The sequence below is a fragment of the Poecilia mexicana genome, unplaced genomic scaffold, assembly GCF_051168715.1.
Source record: "Poecilia mexicana isolate PSO_F unplaced genomic scaffold, ASM5116871v1 scaffold_17, whole genome shotgun sequence".
Lineage (NCBI taxonomy): Eukaryota > Metazoa > Chordata > Actinopteri > Cyprinodontiformes > Poeciliidae > Poecilia > Poecilia mexicana.
The window spans coordinates 30,556,282-30,583,759 of NW_028263386.1; the positions used below are offsets into that span (position 1 = coordinate 30,556,282).

At 38.2% G+C, this 27,478-nt stretch overlaps 1 protein-coding gene across 2 annotated transcripts in view; it reads right to left on the minus strand.

The window, feature by feature from the left end:
* Positions 1-24,304, minus strand: part of blvra (biliverdin reductase A) — a 39,342-nt gene extending 15,038 nt beyond the window's left edge. The window contains exons 1-9 of one of the 2 annotated variants that reach the window (XM_088014973.1): positions 24,170-24,297; positions 22,211-22,339; positions 21,280-21,368; positions 21,051-21,123; positions 20,827-20,946; positions 13,484-13,603; positions 9,603-9,700; positions 9,181-9,288; positions 8,273-8,441 (exon numbers count right to left, since the gene is read on the minus strand). In XM_088014973.1, the coding sequence (XP_087871099.1) occupies positions 8,273-8,441; positions 9,181-9,288; positions 9,603-9,700; positions 13,484-13,603; positions 20,827-20,945 (614 nt within the window). In that variant the 5' untranslated portion in view covers position 20,946; positions 21,051-21,123; positions 21,280-21,368; positions 22,211-22,339; positions 24,170-24,297. Of the gene's footprint in view, positions 1-8,272; positions 8,442-9,180; positions 9,289-9,602; positions 9,701-13,483; positions 13,604-20,826; positions 20,947-21,050; positions 21,124-21,279; positions 21,369-22,210; positions 22,340-24,169 lie in introns of both variants that reach the window. The other variant, XM_088014972.1, reaches the window with a different exon arrangement.
* Positions 24,305-27,478: the final 3,174 nt, after the last annotated feature.

The window sequence follows — 27,478 nt, forward strand, 5'->3', positions numbered from 1 at the left end:
AGCAAATAACAGCTGCATCTAATTAACGGAGCTTAATAGCTTAATGCTAAACGGCTAACCTTTAGCTCTCCACAATGCGAATAAACTACATGAAACAACCATAGTACTCCACAGACAAATGCAAATACAGCTCTAAGGTCTTTAAGAAACCAAAATAAAATACTAATAATACTACTTACATTCAATGGACGCAAACAGCCGAAAGAAACTAAGTCTGCCTTGATAGCCGCACCACACAATGCTCAGATAACAAAATAAGGACGAGTATGAACGACCAAAACCGACATAACAAAAAATAAAATAATAAATATATATCCGACATATATAAATAAAAGAATAAATGCATATCCGACATATATAAATAAAAGAATATATAAATACAAGAATAAATGTATATCTGACATATATAAATAAAAGAATATATAAATAAAATAAATATATATTTTGATAAGAAATAAAAGCATAAATATATATTTAGTTTTTCCTTTTCCTTACACGAGTTTCCATAAAAAAAAGATATTTTGCTTTTTCTTTCTTTGCTTCTCCCTTTTCTGCTCGCTTTATTTCTGCTCTTTGTTTTTCTGTTAGTTGTGAAGTTTTTCTGCTGCATCGTTATGATAATGAGAAGAGCTGCCTTCTTTGTCTGCTATTGCCCAATAGAGCTTTTGAGCCAACTTTACTGCGTCAGACTTTGTGGGGCGTTTAGGTGCAGTCGCTCAGTGCCATCTTTGCAGGCCACAGACCAAAACAAATTTTATCCCAGTGGTTTTATTGCGTTACCAACTGCAGTGAAGTTAGTTTTGAGTTGGATATTGGATTTTCCAATATCCGCCGAGCAAGCGGCATTTAGCTCAAGGTTGATCCGATTTATAAATACTAATTTCGGCCAGCCGTTCTCTAGCTCCCTCCTCAAGCGCCCGGAGGTTCACTTCACTGCAGTCAGTAACACATCACGTTTATAAGATCGATATTCTGTTGTTCTTCTATGGAAGAGTGCAGCATCCAGACAAACATTAAAACACTTTTTAATACAAGCTGCTGCTTTGACATGATCACAGCACTGCCAAAACATATGTACAAAAATCCTCAATAAAACACAAAATATTTGACAGGCACTAGACAAGTGAATAACGGCAACGTCATCAGCTGATGAAATGCTGAACTGACACGGTGAAGCTACCAGTAGCAGGAGAAGCTAACAAACACTAAAGAGGTTTTTTTTCTCTCTTGCTCTCGATGAAGGTGGACACTTTTTTCCTCTGCTCCCTCCCTGCCCTGCTTGCTCTGTTTTTATCTTTTCTTTTTCTAGATTTTTGGAGCCTTTCTTTGCACATCATCCAAGTCTACAAATTATGGATCTGGTCAACCGATCTCTCAATGCAATTGATCAAATTTTCGACGAGAAGTCTGGGCACAGGAGAGCCCTCTTGTCCTGTGGGGACACACCTGGCGGGATTCACCCTGGATTTATTCATGATAACAGGATTTCTGCTGTTTGGAGCTTGCGGATTCCTGGCTTATCGACAAATCTGTGACGGACTTGGCCGAACTAGCGAACACTCAGACTGTTGGTGTGGACTGAGACGAGGACTCTAAAACTCACTAACCAGATGGAATCGATCTTGGAGAAGTTGCTAGTTTCGGCTCAGTGGAACAACCAAACTAATTTGGATGATTGGGAACTGAGATGTATCGGAGAGACTTTAGTGAAGATTGAAATTTATAACCTTCCCGACCTAAGACATTCTGTTTATGAATTGGCTTTCACCATGTGGCCTTAGAAGGGCTGCATATTTCTAATCTCCTTGAAGATATGTAAACACATCACTCTTCCCTCCCCAGCCCCTTCTGTATCCATGGAGTTGCGAAGCTGGATGCTCCTAAGGACATTCCTGGATAAACAACACCTTTATCAGACTTTGCCAGGGGCTCAGTAACGTTTCTTCATGGCCCTTTGACGTCACCGCCTTCACTCGTGTTTTTGTTTTGCCCATTGTTTTGTCTGAATGTTGCCATTCCTCTTTTTTTGTTTTAGGTGGAGTACTCCCTATTTAACCCAGGAAAGGATTATTTTAGTTTATTAGTAATATCAGAAATTGTGGACTACGCACTATTTAGATCAATATTATACAGCCCAGAAATGGAATCAGAATTAGAATAACTACGAACTTGGAATCGGATAAGGCTTCTGCATGTTGGTTTTCCCGCTAAACCCTGAATATAACCAATTTGGGTTGTCTTGGCCTTTTTATTGCAGCCTGTGGGGTTTACCCTGACTGGGAACGAGAATACAACCTGCTGAATGCGACAGGTAGCCAATCAGAAAGCGCGTTGACATAAGAACAGAGGGGAATCCCAAACAGCTGACATATCGCGCAACTGTGAGTCCGGTGGATATTGGAAATGATATTATATGTAAAGGTCATTATTATATATGTTTATGTTTATTCAGTTAAAAATGTTAACTATGAAAAAACATAACTCAACTCCAAATCATAGTGCAGCAAATAGAGCGGCTACTCCCGCTGTCTTTTATCCACCGCCTTTTCTTTTACATCTTTTATCTCTTAAAATGACTCCACAAACTATCACTATTGCTTCTACATCGTCATCTGTGTTTGGTTATTCTAAATTCCCGTATGCGATGTTGGGGGTTTTGTGGATTTTCTTCTGGAATCGCGATGTTTGTGACTGGAATCGGTTCGTGTGGTTTGTTGCTCCTGCCGTGTGGCTGAACATGAACCGATCGAACCTGTTGTACTTTTATCAGCACTGTCGTCACAAAGGTTTGGAGAATCGGCCGACAATTCTTAAATCTTGCCGTCTAAACCAGACTTAAGACTCACAAGCTCTACTCATCTCCTCTCGACCACTGCCCAAATGCTCTCTGACTCTGGTCGCTATGGTAACGTTTACATATCCCTTCAAAATAAGACACAGATGCGCCACAAAATCGAACATCTTACTTTCGTGAAAATTTTAACTCACGATAATGACTAACGGGAGCCCTGAGCTTGTTTCTCTGCAATGAGACGGTAACATCTGGGAGTGATGGGAGGCAATGACACCCGAAGTGTTGCTTATATCCACAGCCTGCTTGGTCTCTATGTGCACGGCGAAGCAGTTTTAAGCTTCATTGCCTCATTAGCAGCCGGTCGCCAGAGCGGCTTGTAATGTGGGACTCGCCTACCGGTCTGGGATAAATCTGGGATAAATCCATCCTCCTGTCTCTTCTCTGGGCCTTTTCCCCTTTGCAAAGAAACTTTCCAAAGACATCTGATCTGTTTCACACTCATTTTGCTGCTTGTGGGCTCAATGTTGGTGCGCAAGTAACAGAGAATCTGGTTAAAGGATTTTCAAAATAAAAGATCCTCCAGACTCAAATAATACATAAAACGGAAATATTTAATTATTTCTTGCGCGGCCCGGTACCAATTGGTCCACGGACCGGGGGTTGGGGACCACTGCTTTAGAACATTAGATTAGTTTTCTTTCCTCTTTTTTCCTTTGGTTTGTCATTTTGTTTGTATTTCCTTTTAACTCATTTAAAGCACTTTGAATTGCCTTGTTGCTGAAAATGTGCTATATGAATAAAATTACCTTACTTTACCTTACTTACCGTCGATACAGTTGCAGCCAGGCATGTTTTAATGTTACATGCGGGACACTTTCAGGTCGTTTGCCCGTTTACACTGCAGAACGCATGCAGGTCGCATTTACTGGCAGTGTGAACGGTCCCGGCAAAAACATCGGAATTGCCAAAAAATCGGAATTGAGTCACTTCAGGCTACAGTGTGAACGCACCCTTATAAACATACTTGCCCAGTGGCCATTTTGATGACCTCCGACAGCTCCATGATCAACATGGCTGTAACTCCCACTTTAAAAGTTGGGAGCAAACCTGCCTAAATGTCCATGTAATTTTTGTGGGTTTTTGTATTGCTGATTCACAACAAATGTCATCTCTAGGTGCTATTACAAGACAAAAACATATACTGAGATTATTCAAGCTAATTATACAAATATATTCAAAATCAATTATGTACAATCTAATATGATTCTAATGATACTGCAACTAATCAGGCCAGCTTCTGTCAAAGCAAGCCGAGCTCACTGACCTTAGGAGGATTTTAGCCGTTTATAGTTTTCATAAATGTAGGAATGTCCCTATTTACTCATACAAATTTTCAATTTTATTACATTTACAGAAAATTTGCAAGTTTTTGTCTTTATTTATATTAGCGGTTCTCAACGTGGGCGGTATCGCCCCCCAGGGGGTGTTCAGAGGACGGCAGGGGGCCGCTGGCGGACATTTTTACAAAAGGGGGGCGCTGGGATACCTTTGGGGGGCGTTTGATTGAAGGTAAACTTTACACCTTAAATGCACAACAATGCCAGTTTAGACTTTGTGCAACTTGGTAAAACTGTATTGTGTAACATTAAACCATGTCTGGCTGCAACAATATACATGGCAGCTTTTCTTCTATTCAGTGTTTGTTAGCTTCTGTTAGCTTCTTGGCGCAGCTCCGTTCTCCTGCTACTGGTAGCTAAAATCACCTCACTGTGTATCCCTCTGAAAAATGAACCCATTTAGAAATCCCTCCATGGGTGATACCACGATAGAGGGTGTTCATTTTATAGCGTTAACACCGGTGCTGTAAGTGGTCCAGTATGAAGCGGGTGTGATAGAACAACGGTACCACAGCACTTTTAAATTTCAATAATCAGAATGCAGAAATTGTTTCCGTTGTTTTAAGCGGTTTATGTCAGTCTGCCTTTTCACCATCGATATGTTTCCCGTCCGTTGCGCACCTTTGGGGGTTAAAAAAAAAAAAAAAAAAAGACGCGCACATTACGCAAAACTCTGAAACAGGGGAAGAGGGACATAAAACGGAGCGACGAACTAGATGTGAATTATGGCATAAAAACAGAGAATCTGATGCTGAACAGTGAAAAATCAACACATGATGTGAAACATGACGATTAGACAGAGCAGCAGGTGATGAGTGAAGATTACTGATGGTCAATAAACGATAAAATAAATCTAGCAACAGGAAAGAAACTAAAGTTTACATAGCAATAAACCAAGAGAGGATAATACTAATCAGAGAAAACTAAATAGAAATAAATGAAGAACAAAATGCAAGAAAAAACTAAGAAACTAAAGTAAATACAGAGGAATAAACTGGTATGGCAAGACCTTTCAACTAATAATTAATACAGAGGACTATATGGCAAGAATAAACACACTATTTCTAGATAAAAGGTAAAATAATATTGTTGAAATGCCATGGGTTTGTTGAGACCACATCTAGTACTGAGAATAAATATATCTTACAGACCATAACAGCAAAGAACTGATCACTTATTTATGTTTTTAATTAAATTTGATATATTTATTTCTTCAATATTATTTTTCATGTCAGTGTTAATGTCATGAGGCTGATGACTCTATGACACTTTCAATTTGACTCATTAGGATTTGATTAAGAACCAGATTTGTTCTTTGTAATTTCTGTCCAGTAAAACTATTAATCTATAAATCAATAGACAGGTCTATATAAAGATATAGACATGTTTCTGTCTCATATTTATATGGCATTAAAAGGACCTGGAACTTTTGTTTTTCCACTGAAAGCTCTGGTTTGCACAATAAATGCCATGTGGGTGAAGTTTTATGGATGATACTCTGATGTCCCAGTCTCCTGAAGGCAGCACAAAGCTGCACCACCAGAAACTGACAAACACTGAAGAGAAGAAGAGGTATGATTAATTGTGGAGGCCAAGTTAATGTATAAAGTATTCAGTTACTGTTAAAATGTATTTGCTTAATTAGAAATGTACTAAGTGTTTTTGTTGAAATTTTAGGTAGAATTATTAATATTGCATGTAACTAATTTCATGATGTTTTACTGTGAATAAGTGTTACTAGAAGTATGTTTTATAGCTTAATTGGCCACCTGGCAATTTTATGCATATGAGGTGGGTCGTGTAGAACAAGGGAGACAGCAGATAGCATTCAGATAGCAGGCGCTGCTAAGGGAGCGACTGAGCAGCACGGTTTTTCAACCGTAGTTTGTTTGTGGAGGCTAGTGAAGGACTTTATTGCTCTTATAAAGACTTACTCAAAAAACTGTGGAATAAATTTTTGTTTATATTTTTACATCGGAGTGCTGCGGACATTTTATTTTTTCCTCTTCAAACACACGAGTGCATCGGAACTTAACCTTGTGGCAACCCAAATATTCATGTAGTTACAATTCTATCCATGTTTTAATGTTGCAGAGCTCAGTCGGTTTGCAAATAGTTCAAAGTTTAAACTGGCATGTTGTACATATTTTATCTGGTCATTAATCATCAAATGCTAATATTTTAAAACATACCACAGATACATAAATGTAACACTTGTTTACTGAGATTATCAATGCTGTTAAATTTTATTCAATTGTTTAGGCATACATAAATTAAATGACTTTAAATTGTTTAACATTTAAATGCAAAATTTTAAGGAGCTGGCAAGTTTACTTTGTAAAACTTCAAAGAACAATATTCATAGTTAGATTGTTTTGTTACCATAGCAACAATTTGATGCTGTGAGTTTAATCTTTAAATTTACAAATACATATTAGTAAACTGCGATTGTAACTTATTGCTTTTTAGGCTGGCCAATCAAACTACTCCCTTCTCCTATATTTTACTAAATCTAACACAGAAGCTGTTAGAGGTGCTGCTATTTTTTAGCAACAAAAGGGGCCCCTAAGTCAAAGTCTGGTCCAGGCCTCATACAGCCTTGGACCAGCCCTGCATGATTAGGTAATCCCTTGCACTACGCAGAGATGCGCAACAAATGGGAGATTTAATTCAATGCTGCTAAAGTGGCTTTAGTAGCTCTTCCATTTCGTGTCTGTTGAGTTTTTAATAAGCATCACAGAGACTATTCTGGTTGGTCGAGTTTATGGGACGAGTTTCTCAGATATAATTGTTCGTTCACAAAGATAAATCATTCTCACCGCTCCACAACACGCATCTCTGAATTCGCTACAAATGATTCCTGCGGTTCACATAGAGCTGCGCAACCAAAGCTAACGCAGCGGGTTTAAAACTCTTACCTAGAGTTCTCCAGAGGATCATAATTCCTCACAGTAGGTTTATGTAAATATCCATACAGGTCAGCCTGTGTCCAGTTTGAGTGAAAGGAGGCGCGTGTGATCTCGCTGAGGTAAAGCAGCGGCAGCGCACGAGGCAAAGCGCAAAGGCGCCAGCTGTATGATTGGTCCGCGCGCTGTTGGCTTTTAAATGCATAAACTATAAACCTATTATAAACCTATCCTTTAGGAATAAATCTGCTCTGCTAGTGAAATGCTAAGAGATAAAGAGATGCTTGCAGCCTAGCTTAAAAAAAAAACAACAAAAAAAAACGTTTTTTTATTTTATTTTATTTTCCTACAAACGTAAACAAGCAATGCTTAGCCTGGGCGGGGCTAGTAAAGCATGGCGGGCCGCCAGGCTTATAATACACTGGGGGAAACCCTGACAAGCATAAAAATCAAAACATCTACAATAGTGACAGTAATATTAATGATAAAACAATGGTCAGTGCAAAGTAGCCTGCCAATTCTTTGGTGGGTGGCGGTGAGGGACCTGAATAAAGGCTAGGGGGGCGTTGGCCCAAAAAAGGTTCAGAAACACTGATTTATATTGTTACATTACTCGAAATTTTCAGTAAAGTTAAAATTTCTGATAAAATCACAGGCCTATAAAAAGGCAGTCCTATATGGTAATAATTAAACACTTAAAGCAAAAATGTTTAACCAGGTTGTTACAAAAAGTCTAACTAGTTGATTTATTCTGTTAAAAAAAACATATTTCCTGTTGGGATCTGTGGAACTACTGCATACCTCACCACTAATGCTGCAAATGCTGAGGTCAGCACATGGTCTGCATAACTGATTCACCAACATAGAAAATGACCTTTTCTGTTGCTTTTAAACACACTGGACATTCTTTGGCCAGGGGAATTTTAGCCAGTAAGCTAAAACCCACCAAAAGCAACTTATTTTTGCCATGGAGTGGACATTTATAGTGCAATTTTAATATACAGTTGATATTGCAAGAAAATGAAGTGGAACTATAGAAGCAGTAGAACACTAGGCTTCTGCCAACCCAATTTACTCAAAACTGTCTTCTGATGTCCAAATTAGTCAGGAAACTTTATCATTATGTTAAAGGATCTGTTGTCAAAAATGCAGTAAGAAAAAAGATAATATCTAACTTGCTGTCAGACGTTAGCAGCTGTGCTGTCATCTTGCTGTAGCCTTGTTCGGCGTCTTCTTCAAAAGTTGCCGCTCTTACTGAAAGCTCCCCAAACAAATCAACCAGCCAGGAAAGGCGAGCAATTCCACTGAACGCAGGAAAACCAAATCCTGGCTTCAGTGCTCCACCTGAGACAGAGCAAGACCTACTTCAAAAATCAATGAATGGTATTGTTATAAAAAAAAATACAGTTAGATCAATTCCAAAAGCTCACAAAGGCTTTTTTCTTTTGCCTTTCCAATTTGCATTTTATAGTTGTTAAGGTTTCAATTTAAACATGATCTTTAATCACCTGTACATACATGTTGTAAATACTGTTGTAATTTTGAAATGCAAAAAAAAACAAATAAAAAAAAAAAACTAGTCGTTTACATTTTTACTCAACACAACCAGAATTTAAAGCAGGAAGGGAACCAAGGGATCAAGCTTTGAATCTATCAGTCTAAATCCAGTGTGAGGTTTAGAGAAAGGACGACGTCCTCGTAGTTGGTGTATGGTGAGCATGCAAACAGGGACAGTTCCTTTATGTAAAGTTAAAAAATATCTGTGCCACCCTTCATGACATTTCTTCCTTTCCTCAAAATACAGTATTTAAGTTTTTCTAGTTTATTATATTTTTTTTATTTTATCTTCATTAATTCTCAAGGAAGCAAATTTTAAAAAGACATACACACACACACATACACATATATATATATATATATATATATATATATATATATATATATATATATGTATATATATATATATATATATATATATATATATATATGCCAATGTCAATAACTGAGAAAAAGAGATAAGTATTCTTGTGCTTTATAATGTTTCTGACAAGTCTGAAGTGCACATAAAGCTCTTGCTTTTTACCAGCAAAGTGAAGAGAACCTTCCAACAGGGTTTTCCCTTCTACTTCTTTCTTCAGCTGTTTGTAATCTTCTGTCAGCAGCTCAATGTGCTCCTCGTGTAGAACCACCCCTGCAGACAAACAGAAAAACTTCTCAACCTGTTCACTTCCCCGGGCGGGAGGTAAACAGGTTCACTTCCCGTTTACTTCCAGTCCAGAAGTGTACGGGAAGTGAACAGTAGTTTGGTCTGTACTGTTCTGGGAATATTTTTGTATTTTATGAAAATCAGAAGTTGCTATTTCTTTTCTTCTGTGGGCCAAAAACAAATGGTGTTAATACTATTTCAAAAACAATGTTTGCAGATTATCTACTGCACTTTGGGTAGAGGTGATACATTTCAAAACCTTTAACAAACAGGTTAATTATAAAAGTAATGGAGTTCACCTTTTTTCTGGGCTAAGTCCCACAGTTGAGCAGCAGCCTGGTAAGACAGGGCCATGGGATACTCCACACAGACGTGCTTCCCTGCTTCCAGAAACATCCTGGACAGAAGAGTGAGTTAACCCTTGTGTTGTCTTGCAGGTCCAAAGCAACCCGCAAGACAACACAAGCCAATTTTAAATTGTATGACTTTTCCTAAATTGATCCCATCATTAGAAAAAATGATACTTTTTAGGCCCGAGCAGCAAAGCGCTGTCGAAGGCCTATTGTTATCGGAGGATTTCTTATTCTTGTTTTTATTATTAAAGCTCCAACTCTGGCTCTCTTGACCTAATCAAGATGATCTTGTGTGAGATGACTGATAACAAGTTGGTCTCACTTGCTTTAAAGCACAAAGAGTTTTCAGTAGAGGGCGTGGCCATGGCAGCACAGCGAAGTCAGAGGTCACGCCGCCACCATACATTTGGCTCTAGATTCCACATGTTTCAGCCCAGCTGCACCAAACTCACTGAGATTGATCTGGGATTGCGCGCGCCTCCTTTCACTCAAACTGGACACAGGCTGAGTGACCTGTATGGATATTTACATCAACCTACTGTAAAGAATTATGATCCTCTGGAGAACTCTAGGTAAGAGTTTAAAACCTGCTGCGTTAGCTCTGGTTGCCCATCTCTATGTGAATAACTTGTAGTGAATTCAGAGGCGTGTTGTGGAGCGGTGAGAATGATTTATCTTTGTGAACGAACAATTATATGCGGCGTTTACATCTCAACACGCTGCCTAGCATGTGGCTCAGTGTCTGTCTTCCCTGTAAAGTTTATGTCTGTGGTCCCGGTTGGCCGGAGCGTTTGTGGATAAGTAGCACTGCTAAAATCATCATGCAGGTTCAGCCCGGTGAGGAGCTTTAACGCTCTCCTCGGAGTCGCGCTTAACGCTGATTTTATATTATTTTATTATTATTTTTAGTATTATTTTTCCGGTTACACGATGCATCAAACCATATCAAATGCGTTGTCTACTTAGAGTTAATGCGCGCGGCCGCATGGAGATCTGAGAAACTCGTGACCGTCAGGCACGGTCGAGTCCTATAAACTCGACCAACCAGAATAGTTTCTGTGACGATTAAAAACTCAACAGACACGAAATGGAGCAACTACTAAAGCCAAGTCTCCCGTTTGTTGCGCATCTCTGCGCAGTGCAGCGGATTTACTCATTGTGCAGGACCGGTCCAAGGCTGAATGAGGCCTTGCAGACTTTGACCTCTAGGTGCTAAAATCATCAGCACCTCTAACAGCTTCTGTGTTAGATTTAGTGAAATATGGGAGAAAGGAGTAGTTTAATTGGCCAATTAAAAAAAGCAATAAAAAGCAATAAGTTACAATCGCAGTTTACTAATTTGTATTTGTAAATTCAAAGATTAAACTCAGCATCAGATTGTTGCTATGGTAACAAAACAATCTAACTATGAATATTGTTCTTTGAAGTTTTACAAAGTAAACTTGCCAGCTCCTTAAAATCTTGTATTTAAATGTTAAACAATTTAAAATCATTTAATTAATGTATGCTGAAATTGAATCAAGTTTAACAGCATTGATAATCTCAATAAACAAGTGTTACATTTATGTATCTGTGGTCCGTTTTAAAATATTAGAGTTTATGCGGCCCCTGAAGCTCTTGGGGTCCTGACGGAGCTGCTGACTTAATTTGGATTAAACAGAAGTGCAAATTTGTTTTTAGACTAGTTGCAGGTTTAAATATCATTTCACTGGTGATGTTTTCCTGTAACATATAATTACACAGTAATTATATGCTACAGGAAATATTTTATTACTTAAATACTTTAATATTTTCTGTCAACTTAACATCTTTTAATACAAAAACACGGTAGACCATCAGTGGACCGACTCGACGTCTAAACCACCGGGATTAGCAAGTTTTCTGGGGGAAACCCTGGAATATTTTTAAAAATCCAAACACTAATATTAGCAAAAACATTTTAAAATAGCCAAAAGGGCTGGATTTTAGCAAGTCCATGCTTTAATGACTCCTTTGGATGTTTATTATTTATTTTATTACTGTTATTTTTAAATTATGATGTTCAATAAACTCTGAAATATAAAAATATCGGCCAACTATCTTTTAATGGCCCTGTCATTCCCCTCATTTGCCTGGGGATGCATTTACATTCACTGACACTTTACACCAGTGGTCCCCAACCTTATCACCACGGACCAATCAAAGCTTGACAATTTTATTGCGGCCCAGCGAGGGGCGGAGGGAGGGTGTGTGTGAACCGTCAGACAAGGCTTCTGCATGTTGGTGTGCCAGCTAAAACCCAGTTCACACGGCACCATATTCAATTTTAGGCAATTGGAACGTTCCAAGTTCTAAGATTGTCACTTACTTTTCAGCTTTCATTAACCTGACATATGTTATAACGATAAGGAAGTTCATTCAGTCAGGGCTTAACGCTGACACCAGTCACATGCATTGTAGGTAGATTGTATTTGTAATTAGTAAAACACAACATTATTTTGTACTAAAGCCTGGTTCACACGGCAAGATATTAAAATTAGTTAATCTTCTGGGTTATCCATTATTTTGTGGCCATTGTTCGCTATGTAAACATCAAAACAGTAAATACATAATTATATAATTAAGCAGTGAAGCTAAATGAAACGACAAAACAGAAAATCTAAACACAGTAAGAAAAAAAATGTTAACTACGAAGAAACATAATTCACCTCCATATCATACAGTAAATAGAGCAGCTGCTCCCTCTGTCTTTTATCCATCACCTTTTTTTGTTTTGCTTTTTATCGCTTAAAATGAGTCCACAAACTATCACTGTTGTTTCTACATCATCATCCATATTTGTTTATTCTAAATTCATGTGTGGTATGTTGGGGGTTTTACGGGATTTTCTTCTGGAATCGGGATATTCATCAGTGAAATCAGTTCGTGTGTGGTGTGTTGCTCCTGCAATGTGATTGGACACAAGAACTGATCAAACCTGTTGTACTTTTATCAGCTCATATGAACTCACAGAGGTTTGGGACAATTCTTAAATCGTGCCGTGTGAACCAGACTTAAAACTCACAAGCTCTACTCCTCTCCTCTGGTCTCGACCAATGGCCCAACGCTCTCCGACTCTAGTCGCTATGGTAACATTTACACCTTCAAAATAAGATACAGAAGCGCCATAAAAACAAACATTTTATTTTCATGAAAATTTTAACTCACGATAAGGGCAAATTAATGGGAGCCCTGCGCTTGCTTCTCTGCAACAAAACAATGACACCCAAAGTGTTGCTATGCACAGCGTGCTTGGTCTCTACGTGACAAAGCAGTTTGAAGGCCTCATTGCCTCATTAGCGAGCCGGTCGCCGCATATCAGACAGAGCGGGCTTGGAATGTGGAAATCACCTACCGGTCCAGGATAAATCCATTCTCTTGTCTCCTCTCTGGGCCTTTCCCCCTTCGCAAAGAAACTTTCCAAAGACATCTGTTTCTTACTCATTTTGCTGCTTGTGGCCTCAGTGTTGGCGCACAAGACATAACTGAGAGAATACTGTTAAAGGATTTTCAAAATAAAAGATTCTTCAGACTCAGATAACGCATAAAACGGAAATATTTAATTATTCCTTGTGCAGTCCAGTACCGTTCCGCGGCCCGGGGGTTGGGGACGACTGCTTTACACAATTGATTTTACTAGTTCATCAAATTAAACGGATAGTTTTTATTTTCTATAAAATATCTATAAATTATTGTCTTGTGTGTTCTTCCTCTTTTCTGCCAGAATCTCTGAGCCAGGATGTGACATTGATGGCAAAAGAATTAGTTAAAGACAATTTTGCATGTGTAAATACCAGATTTTAGGTTACCTGACAAAGTCTTCATGAGAGTCATTCTCAGTACAGATGAATGCAGCATGGATGTCCTCTCTGCTCACAGCCTCCTCTGCTGAGATCTGTTTCACATCCTGGTGAGCATCGAGTTTTCTTCTGTTGATTAAACGGACAATATGAGCTAAAACATGCGTTTTATTTCCTTCGTCAGCTCAATGTGCCCTTGTACATATAACATAAATGTTTAGACAAACTTTTTGTCTTCCTGCAGTCACTTTTCATGCCAACATGAGTTCTAATGACACATCCAAGTGTCTCACTCCACTTTCCTCCATGAATTAGACTAGCCAGCAGCCACCCTCTATTTTGTAACGTGAACTTGACTCTGAACCAGGTAAAATTTTGTGACTTGTGCGAGTCCAGGGGCAATTATAGCAATATCATCACACTTAAATAAAATAAGTAGTAAAAGATCAGAGGAATTGCATAAAAAATTGGAGGATCTAGAACAAAAACTCAAACAAAAGTGTACACCAGATATACTGGAAAATTTAAAAAGAATTAGAAATGACAAATGATATGGCAACACAGGAAACTATGGAAAAACCTCATGTTTCTTAAGCAAAGACACTATGAAGGCGGATCAAAATCTATGAGGGTACTAGCATGGAAACTAAAAAAGAAAGCAGCAGAAAATACAATCCATAGAATCAGAAATCCCAAATCAAAATTGTTAAATAACAAATTGAATGATATCCAGGAAGCATTTTAAATATTTTACAAATCCTTATATTCAAAAATCTCTGGAGGAACTACAGAACAAATTGATGAATAGTTGAACTCACTCGAACTACCTTGTATGAACGAAGAACAGAACAGAAAAATGACATCAGACATTACAGAAAAAGAACTAGAAACACAATAAGTAGATTAAAACCATGAAAATTGCCTGGGTCAGATGGTTACACAGCAGAATTTCATAAGGAATTTCAGAAAGAGTTGATTCCAATCCTTCTCCCTTCACTAAATTGGATTCTGAAAAAACCTCAAACACCACCGAGCTGGAAGGAGGCAATAATCTCAGTAATACATAAAGAAGGCCAAGATAAACTTGATTGTGGATCATACCGACTGATATCTGTTTTAAATATTGATTATCGACTCTTTACTTCCATAATGGCCAGAATTTCTCTCTTCCCTAATACATAACGATCAAACTGGTTTCATACGACAACATCAAACACAGGACAATATAAGAAGGACACTTCATGTTACAAAAGAGTAAACTGAAAACCATTGTTATCAATATAGAGCGGAAAAAGTATTCAATTCAGTTGACTGGAATTTTCTCTTCAGGGTTTTACATAAATTTGGACTACATAATGCGATAATAAATACAATACAGGTGTTACATAATAATCCCACAGGGAGAATTAAAGTTAATGGACATTTATCAGACAGAATTACTTTAGAAAGAGGGTCAAGACAAAGGGGTGTGTGGTCACCGTTACTTTTTGCATTATATTTAGAACCACTAGCCCAATTGATAAGACAAAATAAGGATATTAAAGGAATAATTATTAAAGGGATAGAACATAAATTGGCTTGTTATAAAAATTTAATAGATCTCAAAAACAATTCAACCAGTGTTGTGGTACTCGAGATCGGTCTTGGTCTCGAGTCCGGTCTTAAGACCTTTTTCTGATGGTCTCGGTCTCGTCTCGGACTCGACCGCATTTGGTCTCGGTCTTGTCTCGGTTTCGGGCTCTGAGGACTCGGCATTTTATTTCAAGACCAGTCGAGACCGCAGCTGTGAAAATATCACTAAACGTGCAGCATACTGTCCAGTTTATTTGTTAACATCTTTGTTTTCAGTGGATGCAAAACGCACCAATTAAAATCCAAGCAACTACGTGTTTCTCCCCCACCCCCTCCACTCCCCACCTTTCACTCGCACGCGGCGCTCCAGGACATGCGCAGTGGTTTTCTCTCAGCGGCAGAAATTGTTTGTCTAATCGTCAGTAATATAATATCGCTGCATAAATAGTAAGAAATCCGATGGCCACAGCTAACTCAGCAGCGCTTCGCTTTCACAGACGGTGGGGAGAACATCTAACTATTTTCGTCACTTAGAAAAGTAGCTCAAAGAAGGTAAGCTCCGTTAACGTGATGTTAGCAAAGCTAGCTGTACAGAGACACATAAGAATTTGTGATGACAAAAAGTCACTCACTGCCTGAATTATTGTGCGGAGATGTTGACTGACTTGTCGCATATATAGGACAACGCTATGTCCAAAAGTCTGCAATATAGTGATGTGACATTCAGAAACAGTCGATTCTTCTCCATGGCTCTTTATTTATTAGATAAGACTTGGTCAGTGTTCATAGTTGAGAGCCGTTGTTCTATCAGATTACCATACACTGTCAGAATAGCATACGTGCAGTGAGTACCATGCCTGCGCATGCGCATTAAGAAGTCCGACCGTCAGAGGAGTTGTCAGTTCACCATATGCAGCAAGTTATGACGAAAATAAGTCATTAAATTGTTTTCAATGATAACTATATAGATATACATGTGTTGTCATGGTTGCAAAGTGTATTTAAAGCAGGTCTGGCTGCAGCTGGAGTCAGCTACAACGCACGCCCGTGTAAAACTCACTTAACCGCTAAGTCAGGATGCCATACAACTGTTAATAACAGATCTACGTCATGATTCTATGTTCCTAGCATACATGCAGTGAGTACCATGCCAGCGCATGCGCCTTAAGAAGTCCGACCGTCAGTGGAGTTGTCAATTCAGCATATGCAACAAGTTATGACAAAAATAAGTCATTAAATTGTTTATAATATGACATAATATGATAACTAGATAGATATACATGCGTTGTCGTGGTTTCAAAGTGTATTTAAAGCAGGTCTGGCTGCAGCTGGATGCCATACAACTGTTAATAACCAAGTGTATGATGATCTACGTCATGATTCTATGTTGCTGATTAAATAAAATCATATGGTAATGACAGCATATGCATGTCTGAGCTAAGCGTACGACTATCTGACAACGTATGCTGATCTGACAGAACACCGTGAGTTCGTGTTAAGCGTATGACGATCTGACCTGACAGAACACCCGTTCTTTGTTCTAGTAATGCTCTGTGTACACTGCATCATTATTTTATTTAATTATGTACGTTGATATTTAAATTAACAAATAACTAAAACACAAGAACGAAAGAGCACGCAGAGCATGCACATTGCTCTTTGTTTTTGTTCAAAGTGGCAACTGTAATGTCTGCCATGGTGTCAGACTACCTGGCTTCATGTACTGGGATAGAGAGTGAAAACAGTCACGATGAGCGCCTTCTGTTTGGTTACTTCTTGCTTGTTGCTCCTTGGTCAGTGTTCATAGTTGAGTGTTATTTACCATCAGGGCATTGCCTCAATTGCTATGTTTAATGGTGCATCAGTGGTGGATTCTTATATGAGCAATATGGGCAAATTCCCAGGGTGTTATGTTTTTAGGGATGGCACGAGACCATCACACATTGTAACACAGAAATGGAATATTTAATATTGGTAAAATGTATTAAGTATTTAATATCTAGGTGTTTTTATGGGAATATGGATCTTTCAGATTATTCTGAGAAGCAATTTCGATCATATTTTACATTTTATTGTGTCATGTAGCACGGCCGCTGGTCTTGGTCTTGACTCGGTCTCAACTTTCCTCGGTCTTGGTCTTGACTTGGTCTCGGACCCTAAAAGTCTTGGTCTTGTCTCGGTCTCGATACACTCTGGTCTTGGTCTTGTCTTGGTCTTGGGTTAGGTGGTCTTGAACACAACACTGAATTCAACCCTACATATCAAAGCAAGATGGGAAAGAGAGGGCAATTTAACAACAACAGGGGAGGAATGGGCAATAATGTGGAGATGCCAATGGACATATAATAAATATTTGCAATGGCAAGAATTTGGCTGGAAAAATCTGGTAAGATTCTTTATCACACCTGCTCAGAAATGCCACTATGATGGAAATCCTCCTGCATGTTGGAGAAAATGTAGAAATCAAAACGCAAACCATTATGTCTTCTCGGACTGCCCAATTATGAAAGATAACTGGAAAGAGATAAATAATGCCTTACAAGATATTTTCAAGCAGAACATTCCTTTGGAGATCAATCTTATGTATTTTGGCAGAATTCCTCAAGAAGCTTCCAAAAGAAACGAATATCTGATGATTATTTTATTAACAGCAAGTAAGAAAAACATTACAAGTTGGTTTGTCTTCATCACAAGACAAATCAACTGTAGACAACTGGATCGACATTACATTTAACATGTATAAAATGGAAAAAATAACAGCCTCTCAATCACAGGACTGAACAATTCTGTCCTTGGTGGGAAATTTGGGTAGACTATGTAAAACTTAAAAGATCTGATTTAATTTTTAGAGATCAAACTTGATTAAATCTCAACAATTCTATGATAGCCATACTTCATAATTATTTTATACTATGTTTTTTGTTGGTGTATTCTTTTTTGTGATTTGCTTTTTACACTTCTAACTTAATTTTTTCTTTTCTTTTGTTTCTTCTTTCACACTCTCTTTTACTCCTTGCTTTATAGTCTTTCTCAGGGAAGTGAAGTTGCATTTTTGTTTTGACTGTTATAATGCAATGGTCTACTTGTCCTCCTTATTTCAAATGTTGAAGTTAGTTTTGTGACGTAGAGGCCTAAAGTCATGTAAATGATACTTCCTTGAGAATCAATAAAAATAAAATAAAATAAAAAAAAGACAATGTGAGGAAGAAGTGGGAAATATCTTAAAAGAGAGACGGATTCACTGCAGCACAGATGAATCTCACATCGGATTTTGGACTCAATCTCAGCTCCTGAATCTCTCTGAAGCTGGAACTCGTCAGCTGGAAAACAGCCAACAGATAATATATATTAGGCTGTACATGTTTATATACATATAAACATGTATCTAATATATATTATTCATCATTAATCATTATTTATTTGTGTCATTATTTGTGTTTGTATATTTATATAAATATGTATTGATATTACTAAATCATTTATTAAATAAATTATGAACGGCTGTGCTTTGTAAAATGCTCATCATACATCAATATCAGAATATTCTATTCCTATTGTATCTTTTTCCCCACTAAGAATATTTAAGTATGCTGAACTATGTATCACTACAATTAAAATACTTTAAAAATACAATTGTTTATAAATGTAGCTTTAATAGCTGTTTTAATAATGTTTCCAGTAACAAAAATGCGTATTATGATCGATTAAATGCGCTGATACGTCATTGTGCCTGCCAAACAAACGTATAACGCTGAGTGGAGTGGTCGACCGCTCCAAGATGGCCGCCCTAAATACAGCTAGGTCCAGAAAAAGAGAGATTAACTTGTCATCTCTTCACATAGGGTGTGGATGAAGCTACCATTGAAGAGGCTATTGGAGCCACCACCATCTGAAAGACAGTGCTTCAGCAGATGAAGACATCGGGGTTGGGTGTGCTCTGGTGGTGCAGGAGTTAAGCACAACCCATGTATGGAGGCGTTAGTCCTCGACGCGGCCATCGCAGGTTTGATTCCCGGTCTGGTGACCTTTGCCACATGTCTTTCCCCATTTCTCATTACCAACTTTCCTGTCAATTAACTATCAAATAAAGGCCACTAGAGCCAATAAAACCTTTTTAAAAAAAAGACATCAGGGTTGTTCTTGAAGGCATCAGAGTGGTGTCCAATATGAATAGTGTGCCAACAGCTGTTGTAATGCTTTTTGGACTGGTATATGGACTGAACCTAGCCAACCCTGACCTTCACAACACTTTTGAGGTGTTACAGAAGATAGTAATGGAACTGGATGGAGGTAAACTGTCCAACAAGGCATTATCCCATTTGGTAAATAATGACACTTTCAATGCAAAGTCACTAATAGCCAACTTTGCATTATTTTTGTTATGACACTTTAATACAAAGTTGGCACTTTTACTGCAACTTTTTTAGTAACTTTGCATTAAAAGTGTCATTATTTACCGAATAACACTTCATGATAACAGTCAGACATTCATAAAGACTCCTTCATGTTCATGGTAGATGTTATGTCAAGTTTATGAGTGTCATGCAAGTCTTGTGCACACCTGTCAAATAAAGTGTTACCCAGATTTCAACAAACTGTTTTTGAACATATATTAACATGACATTTTTTTTTTTTACATATTTGTTAAAACTATCAGTATGTCATAAGACGAGGCTCAATTGTTTTCACTGATTAACTGTCTCATGTTTTACTGTTTGCTATGTAATAACATAGTGACAGTCTAAACAAATATTTAAAAAAAAACATTTTTATATCGGCACCCCGCCTCCCGCCCCAGCATCTGGAGACAGGCAGTTAAGGGATGGGGCTTTAAATTTTATATAAAAAACTGAGTTTTCGTATGTTTAGGGGGCATGGCCAAGCGGCGAACTTGCAAACGAAACGCTGTAACTGTCACAGAAAAAGGTCAACTGCCACCAAACATGGTATGAGTGATCCTGATTGGATGCCTGACGATCCTATGTCGTCATAATCTGACATCATCTAAGCCCGTCTCCTCAGAACAGAAAGTTACTTTTTTACTTGAAAAGCTCCATCTCTGACCTCCTTGAGCTAATCAAAATGATCTTGTTTTGATGACAGATAAGTAGTTGGTCTCACTTGCTTTAAAGCACAAAGAGTTTTCGGTGGAGGGCATGGCCATGGCAGTGTGGCAAAGTCACTGGTCACGCCGTTGCCATACTAAATTCTATATATTTCAGCCAAGCTGCACCAAACTCGCTGTGATCGATTCTTGTCCACCCCACAACAGGAATGCAGTCCAATATTTGGTGGGCGTGGCCTAATTCCTCCACAGGGCCCCCTAAAATATTTAATAAATCAGCCCCAAGCCAAGCTTTGACCAACAATCATGAAATTCAGTACACAAGTCAGTTTCCCCCAGAAAACTTGCTAAGGCTGGTGGTTGGGATGCCAACCATGTTTTTGTATTAAAAGATGTTAAATTGACAGGAAATGTAAAAATATTACAGGGCAATTATATGTTATAGGAAGACGTCTCCAGTGAAATACCACTTAAATCCACAACTTGTCATAAAAACTACAAACCAAAAAAATACAATTAAAATGAATATCAATTACTTGCATTTAATAACTGGATGTGCATATTGAGTTCTTATTACTTTGTGTTTTTCTAATTCTATCAGTTTTTTTCTATAGCATCATATTACACTCAATATTAGGTGGCATGATGGTGAGACGTCACCAGTCAGCATCATGTTATGCCTGGTTTATGGAATCTTACATCAGATATGTCTTACCTGGATACGAACCCTTGGACAATCAGCTTCTCTGCAGCACTGCCAGCTAGCGGGGTCAACATGTCTCTGATCCGTACCGCACCAGCTGTACCGACGCCAACCACCACCGCCCCTAGCATTCTGTTAGAGAGACACACTGATGATGAATCTGGATGGGAGTTTAGGGCGGGCACAACTTCTTGTAGTTTAATTCTATTTAATTTAAAAACTTTGTTGTTACACACTGTGTATTGCTGGGTTTCAGACACGTGATCCGGATGACACACAAAATTCAGATGGAGGCCCGGAAGGGGATTTCTTTGATTCAAAACAAAGCAAAATTGATCACGAGTACGCTAATGCACTAAATAGGCTGGAACAACTGAGGCATCTCAAAAAAATATGCATATATTTAGGATACGATCTGTATTATCTCTGTAAAAAAAGACTCGTCTTATAATCTTGAGGATTTACCCAGTGTCGTGGCGATCCACATAACACTAACTACCTGGAGCTGCAGTCCTCATATTATACGATGAGCCAGAAGAAAGTTTTCCAAAAGCCTGGAGAATACAATCATTTAGTTTCAAGTTGGGTCAAGCATTAAGGATCAAAAAAAGCATTAAATGGCTGTCCACTTGTTTCTGCCAGGTGAGTATAGTGAGTTGTGCTATTTTAAGTGATTAGTCTATGGGTGTGCTGTGGTGGCGCAGGGATTAGGCACAGTCCACATATGGAGGCCTCAGTCCTCGAAGTGGCCGTCACAGGTTTGATTCCCCTGGCAACCTTTGCCGCATGTCTTCCCCTTCCTTCTCTCATTACCCACTTTCCTGTCAACCCTCTATCAAATAAAAACCACTAGAGCAGATAAAACCTTTAAAAAAAGTAATTAGTCTATGATAACCATGCTATCGCTAACAACAAACTAACCCATGTTATTTTATGGACTTGAATCTTCTGGTAAATAATTTATTTAGCTTCTGTAAACCCAAATATATCATGGAGTTGTATGTTAATGTTGAGTCACTGTAGGACGCTGCATTCAGATCCAATATAGGTCAGCTATTAGCACCGATCTACAAAACGTTCGTGTCTATTCGTGGCCAGACACGAAGCATGTGGGGGAATAGTAACAGCTCACTGTGACTGTATGGCTTGTGTAGGTTATATTTAATTTATTTTGCTTTTTTATTTTTATTTTTTTTAGCATGGAAGTCCCACTGAATAAGCATATTTTCTGTCGGTGACTCGGCACTGACCCAGCTGCTAACAACATTAGCACTCTGGGGACAACCAAGCTAGGGCATAAAAATAATATATCGTACCTTATATATGAATGCTTGTCTTTCTAAGTAACTGTCCAATAAAATATCTGAAAATACAGTTTAAACGATGCGATCGTTACCTGTTAGAAAGTGGCGCTGCAAACTCTGGCATTGTTAGTTTTCACACCTCCTGTTTTTAGCCAAAGATTGTTGATCCACTTTTCTCCTCTTTTTGCAGTAAGTTTTTTAACTCCCTTGTGACCAACTACCTTCGAAACACAAAAATAACGTTTATCTTTCTCTCTATTGAAAACAACCGTACATGACTCAAACTATGGACATTTTGATGCTGGATCAACAGAAATAAATGGGCTGGATTTACTTCCGGCCCTCCATGTGCGTTGGGTGACGTCGGTGGTATGTCATCTGAAACCCAGCAATAGCCGTTTACCGCTCACGTCACACCACTGCTTCTCCTAGACTGTTCTTGGTCCTATTTAAAGGCTTTATTAACTCCAATTGCTTTATTGATGATCAACACAGAAAAGAAATCCAGTAGGAAATAACTGTCTAATTACCAAATTTACAGTATCGCAGTATTTGGTTAAAGGCCTGCTTTATCTGCAAACCACAGCTTATATTTCTCTCTTTCAGCTGTTTACTCCTTGGAAATCATGTTCTTGACTCTCAGATTTGGGAAATGTTTTACACCGGTCTTGTGCAAAATTCTGTTCCCCTGTGAAAATCTGTACCCCGTGTCGGGAGCGCGCACTGCACCCAGAGAGGCAGATCAGACCATTTTCACGGCGCTTCTGATCGATGTATCGGTAAAATAACTCATATAACTTTCAGTTTAATCGGCAGCTAACAAAATTGTAATATAAATAAATAAACAAGGTCTTGTGTGGAGTTCTTATTATACTGTTTTGTGTTGTTTTTTTAATCGACAAGACAATCGGTCTTTCTCCAACTTTTGTCACTTAAGTCTAACAATTAAAAGTTAGTTACCAGGCACGTTCCAACACATTGTGTGTATTTATAATTTTTCATTGCTGATATAAGAGGATGGGTGCTGGTAGCATTTCCTTAAAAAAATTAGAGTGTAGGCTTTCTGGAAAGCACCGTTCTAACGTAAAATATGACAGTTTGCTGAATAAAAGAAATTTCTAGTTGTTAATTTTTGGTGCCTCAATCATACATTTTGAAAACATTTGCTCTCTATTTGCCAAAGTTATGAGGGGAGAACCAAATATTTCAGCTGCCTGAATTAGTTCAGGTGGCTAAAATATTTTTCCCCCTTCATAACTTGGTCAAATAAAAAGCAAATGTTACCAAATTTACATGATTTATTGTTCACAAATATTTTACTAAACACAGTTAGAAACTTGCTGGTAAATCAACTTGTTTTCATGTTAGGGAGAGGAAAACAGATTATTTCAGGCTTCTAAAATAATTGGTTGACCCCAAGTAACTTTGGCAAATAATGAGCAAATGTTACTAAAATCACAGGATTTATTGTTGATAATGAGAGAAATAAATACAGTTAAAGACTTACTGATAAATTAATTTATTCCCATGTTGGGGGGTGGGGGGTTACTGACTACTTCAGGCAGCTAAAATAATTTACCAGAAAACCAGCGTCCACCCTCTTATATCAGCAATGACAAATTACAAATACACACAATGTGTAGGAAATCCGTGTTTGGTGACTTACTTTTATTTGTCAGGCTTAAGTGACAAAAGTTGGAGAAAAACCGATTATCTTGGTGACTAAAAAAGAAACAACACAAAACGGTGTAAGAAGACCTCCACGTGAGACCTCGTTTATTTATTTATAATACAATTTTGTTAGCAGTCGATTAAACTGAAAGTTACAACCTTGACATGATTATATGAGTTGTTTTACCGAGACGTCGATCAGAAGCGCCGTGAAAACGGATCCGCCTCTCTGGCTGCAGTGCGCGCTCCCGACACAGGGGGAACAGATTTTCACAGGGGAACAGAATTTCGCATAAGACCTGCACAAAAAGACATAAAATACCACCCTTTTTGGCAGCACTCCCTGCCAGTACATAAATAACTTATAGTAGTTCTCTTACCTGCTTATGTTTATAGAAAACGTCAAATAAAATTATAAAGATTTCGCTTCTTTGTTGTCTTCAGCCACACTAAAGTAGCTAGTCGAATTTAGGCGTGCTGAAAATACCGGTTGGCGTTAGATAATGGGGGCGTGGTTTGTTACATACCCGGTCGGAACTATCTTTTTGGGTGCGCACCATCTCAGCCCGCCGCCTGCAGACAAGAGGAGTTCCGCCAGCGCTCTTCTAAATGCCGGAAACACGTGATGAAACTTGTTCTCCACGGAGCTCCACCGCTGGTTCACTCAGTGTCAGCAGTCAGACCGTTCTCCTCCGCAAGCGATCGGCGTGCATGTTTGTCAGATGGCTTACACCAGATACACACCAGTCTTCCTTAATTATGTATTGCTCCCTTCTGGAGAATTCAAATAATTCAAATAACAACCTCTCTCTGTTTTCAATTCCAGTTAGCTAAATGATAATGAAAAGATTGTAGCATACTTTAGTGAATTCAGTTAAAATTTTGATATGCAGGTTTCCTGAAATGTCATGTCTGCTTATTTATTTTTTTTATGATCGATGACTTTATGCCTTTCACTGCAAATTTCCATGAACATGTGACAAATTATAATAAATTCATATCACTAAGTTTTTTGTGAAATTTGTTTGTGTGTGAGAGAAAGAGGAATGACAAAGAAACGAGAAATCGAAACAAGAAATCTATGAGAATGCGGAAAACACAATAGATAATGAGGATGAGGAGGGTCAAACAAAGGAAGAGGACAGAGTTGGAGCTAGTAATGGGCCAGACAACACCGAAACCTTGGCACATGCATCGTGTCCAAGGGCGTAAATCCCATCTCATTATTGGGGGGGAACCATAAACAGGAACATTTCTTAAGACCAATTTTGGGGGGGTCGGCAAAGTAACAGTGAAATGTAACGTAAAATGTGGTTTAAAATGTTTTTAAACCACAAGCTGCAGGACCAAAAATGACTAGTAATGCACATCAAATGTGTTTGTCTAAGTAAGCAAACTGTTGAGAAGTAAAACTAAAATTCAAATGTTGCTTAGATACGAGTTTTGTTCAGTCTGACTGATCTAACTTCTGCTACACCTTCACAAAATTTTAAGGTTCTAAATAAAAAAGCTTTAATGAGTAACTGCTCTTAATAAAATTCATCATAAACATTATTGTTATTGTAAACATTATTGTAATGGCAATACAAGTTATAGGCTATTTAAATTATAACTTTAGTTGCTTATTTTTAAGCCTTTTTTTAGTGTCATGTCCTGGGTGACTGAGGATAAATAAATAGATATTAATATCTGGAAAGTATCATAATTTAAACGTAACACTTAAAACACGAGAGTTTATATAGAAAACATTCAGATTTTATTTTGTGGTTTTAAAGGCTCTACGTTGAAGACAGTGAGAAATAAAACAGCTTTCTGTTTTTTCTATCTGTTCTGTTCTCGGCTCCCACACACTGAGTTATCAGCCACCTGCTCAGCCCCTCCACCCGTTTCAAACTCTTCTAATTAACTTAAAGAGTTAAATATGAAGGAGACGTTTGACAAAGAAGCTTAAGTCTATGAAAGCAATGTAGCAGTTTTGCTAATGAGGCAGCTTATCGAGATTCAGCCAAAGTAATAAAATAAAAACTGCAGTCTGATTTTTATTGTTAATGTGTTTCTTCTTATTGAGCAGTGAATGTAAATAAAAGATGTTGCACGTCTTTTGCTTTAAGTATTTACTTACTGGAGGGGTTTTATTTGTGCTGCAGAGCCACAGGTAGCTGCTAGCTCATCACTTCAGCGGCTCTGACGAGCCTGTGCCACTTGCAGTGTTGATGTTGCGCTGCCTTCAAGTTGGACTGAACCATTGTTCTAACAATGGTAGGGGGGAGACATATTTTTTTCTGAGATTAATGGCAGATTTATTTCGTTCTTTGTTTCTTTTGCCTTTTCATATTGATATTATTTAAATCCAAACATTTCTTCAATGAATTTTTTTGGAGAGGGACAATTCCAGACTTTTTCAAGATTGGGGGGTCGGGGAAACCCCCGCCCCCGGGATTTACGTCTATGGCCGAGTCGTTTGGATGTGACAGCATAGACATAATATAAGAGTAGACCCCGCATTGGCTGCTCCGGCGCAGGAAATACGGCGGCCATCTTGGAGCGGTATACCCTCCTACTTTGCTCAATCAAAACAGCAGAAGATGCCTCAGCACTGAGGGATATTGTTGGTCGGATTTATGGATTATTGATGTGAGGGCTCCACGGGCAACATTTCGCAAGTAAGATGGACATATTATTGTGTATATATTGTGATTAGAATATTACTTTACTGTATTTATGTCCACCGGCGAGATACCAGCTAATATTAGCTACAGTGCTTGGTGTAATACGGGTTCAGCCCCGCTATGAAGGCTAACTGAGATTCCGTAAATCTTAAAAAATTAATTATTCTCTAACATTGACTTAGATTATCTGACACAAGGGCCTATATTAGAAATGAAACAATATAACACATATTATAAAACTTATATGATGTGTTATAACATTCACCGGCAAAGTTTACACAGGTGGTAAAGACTATTATTTATATTCTTTCACTCTGTCAAAAGTAAGATACATCCTAAATCTTCCGTTTTTGTTTTGAAAGTTTCCTAAAGACACGATGTGAGGAAGAAGAGGGAGAAATCTATAAAGAGAGACGGATTCACTGCAGCACGGATGAATCTCACATCGGATTTTGGACTTGTCGGCTGAAAAACAAACATATATATATATTGTTTCAGTGCTGTGTTAAATAAAAGTTCTCTAAATTCTAAATTGCGGTAATACCCGGGAATTAGAGTCTTTTCGGACCCGTGAGACGGAGAGCTGGTCAGTAGTCAGACTGCTAGAGTTGGGAGGAGTTAAAGGCGTGGCTGAATACTGAAAATTAACTATATATATATATATATATATATATATATATAATATATATATATATAATATATATATATGCATTATATATATATAATATATATAATGCAGAATATGGACTGGAAGCCCCGAGGTCAAAATGGGGGACACCCCCAAAGGTGGTGGAGAATGACCGAGCTAAGATCCTGTGGGACTTCCAGATCCAGACAGACAAGATGGTAATGGAGAACCAACCGGACATTGTGGTGGTGGATAAAGAACAGAGGAAAGCCGTTGTGGTGGATGTAGCAATACCAAGTGACCACAACATCAGGAAAAAGGAGCATGAGAAACTGGAGAAATACCAGGGCCTCAGAGAGGAACTGGAGAAGGCCTGGAAGGTGAAGACCACA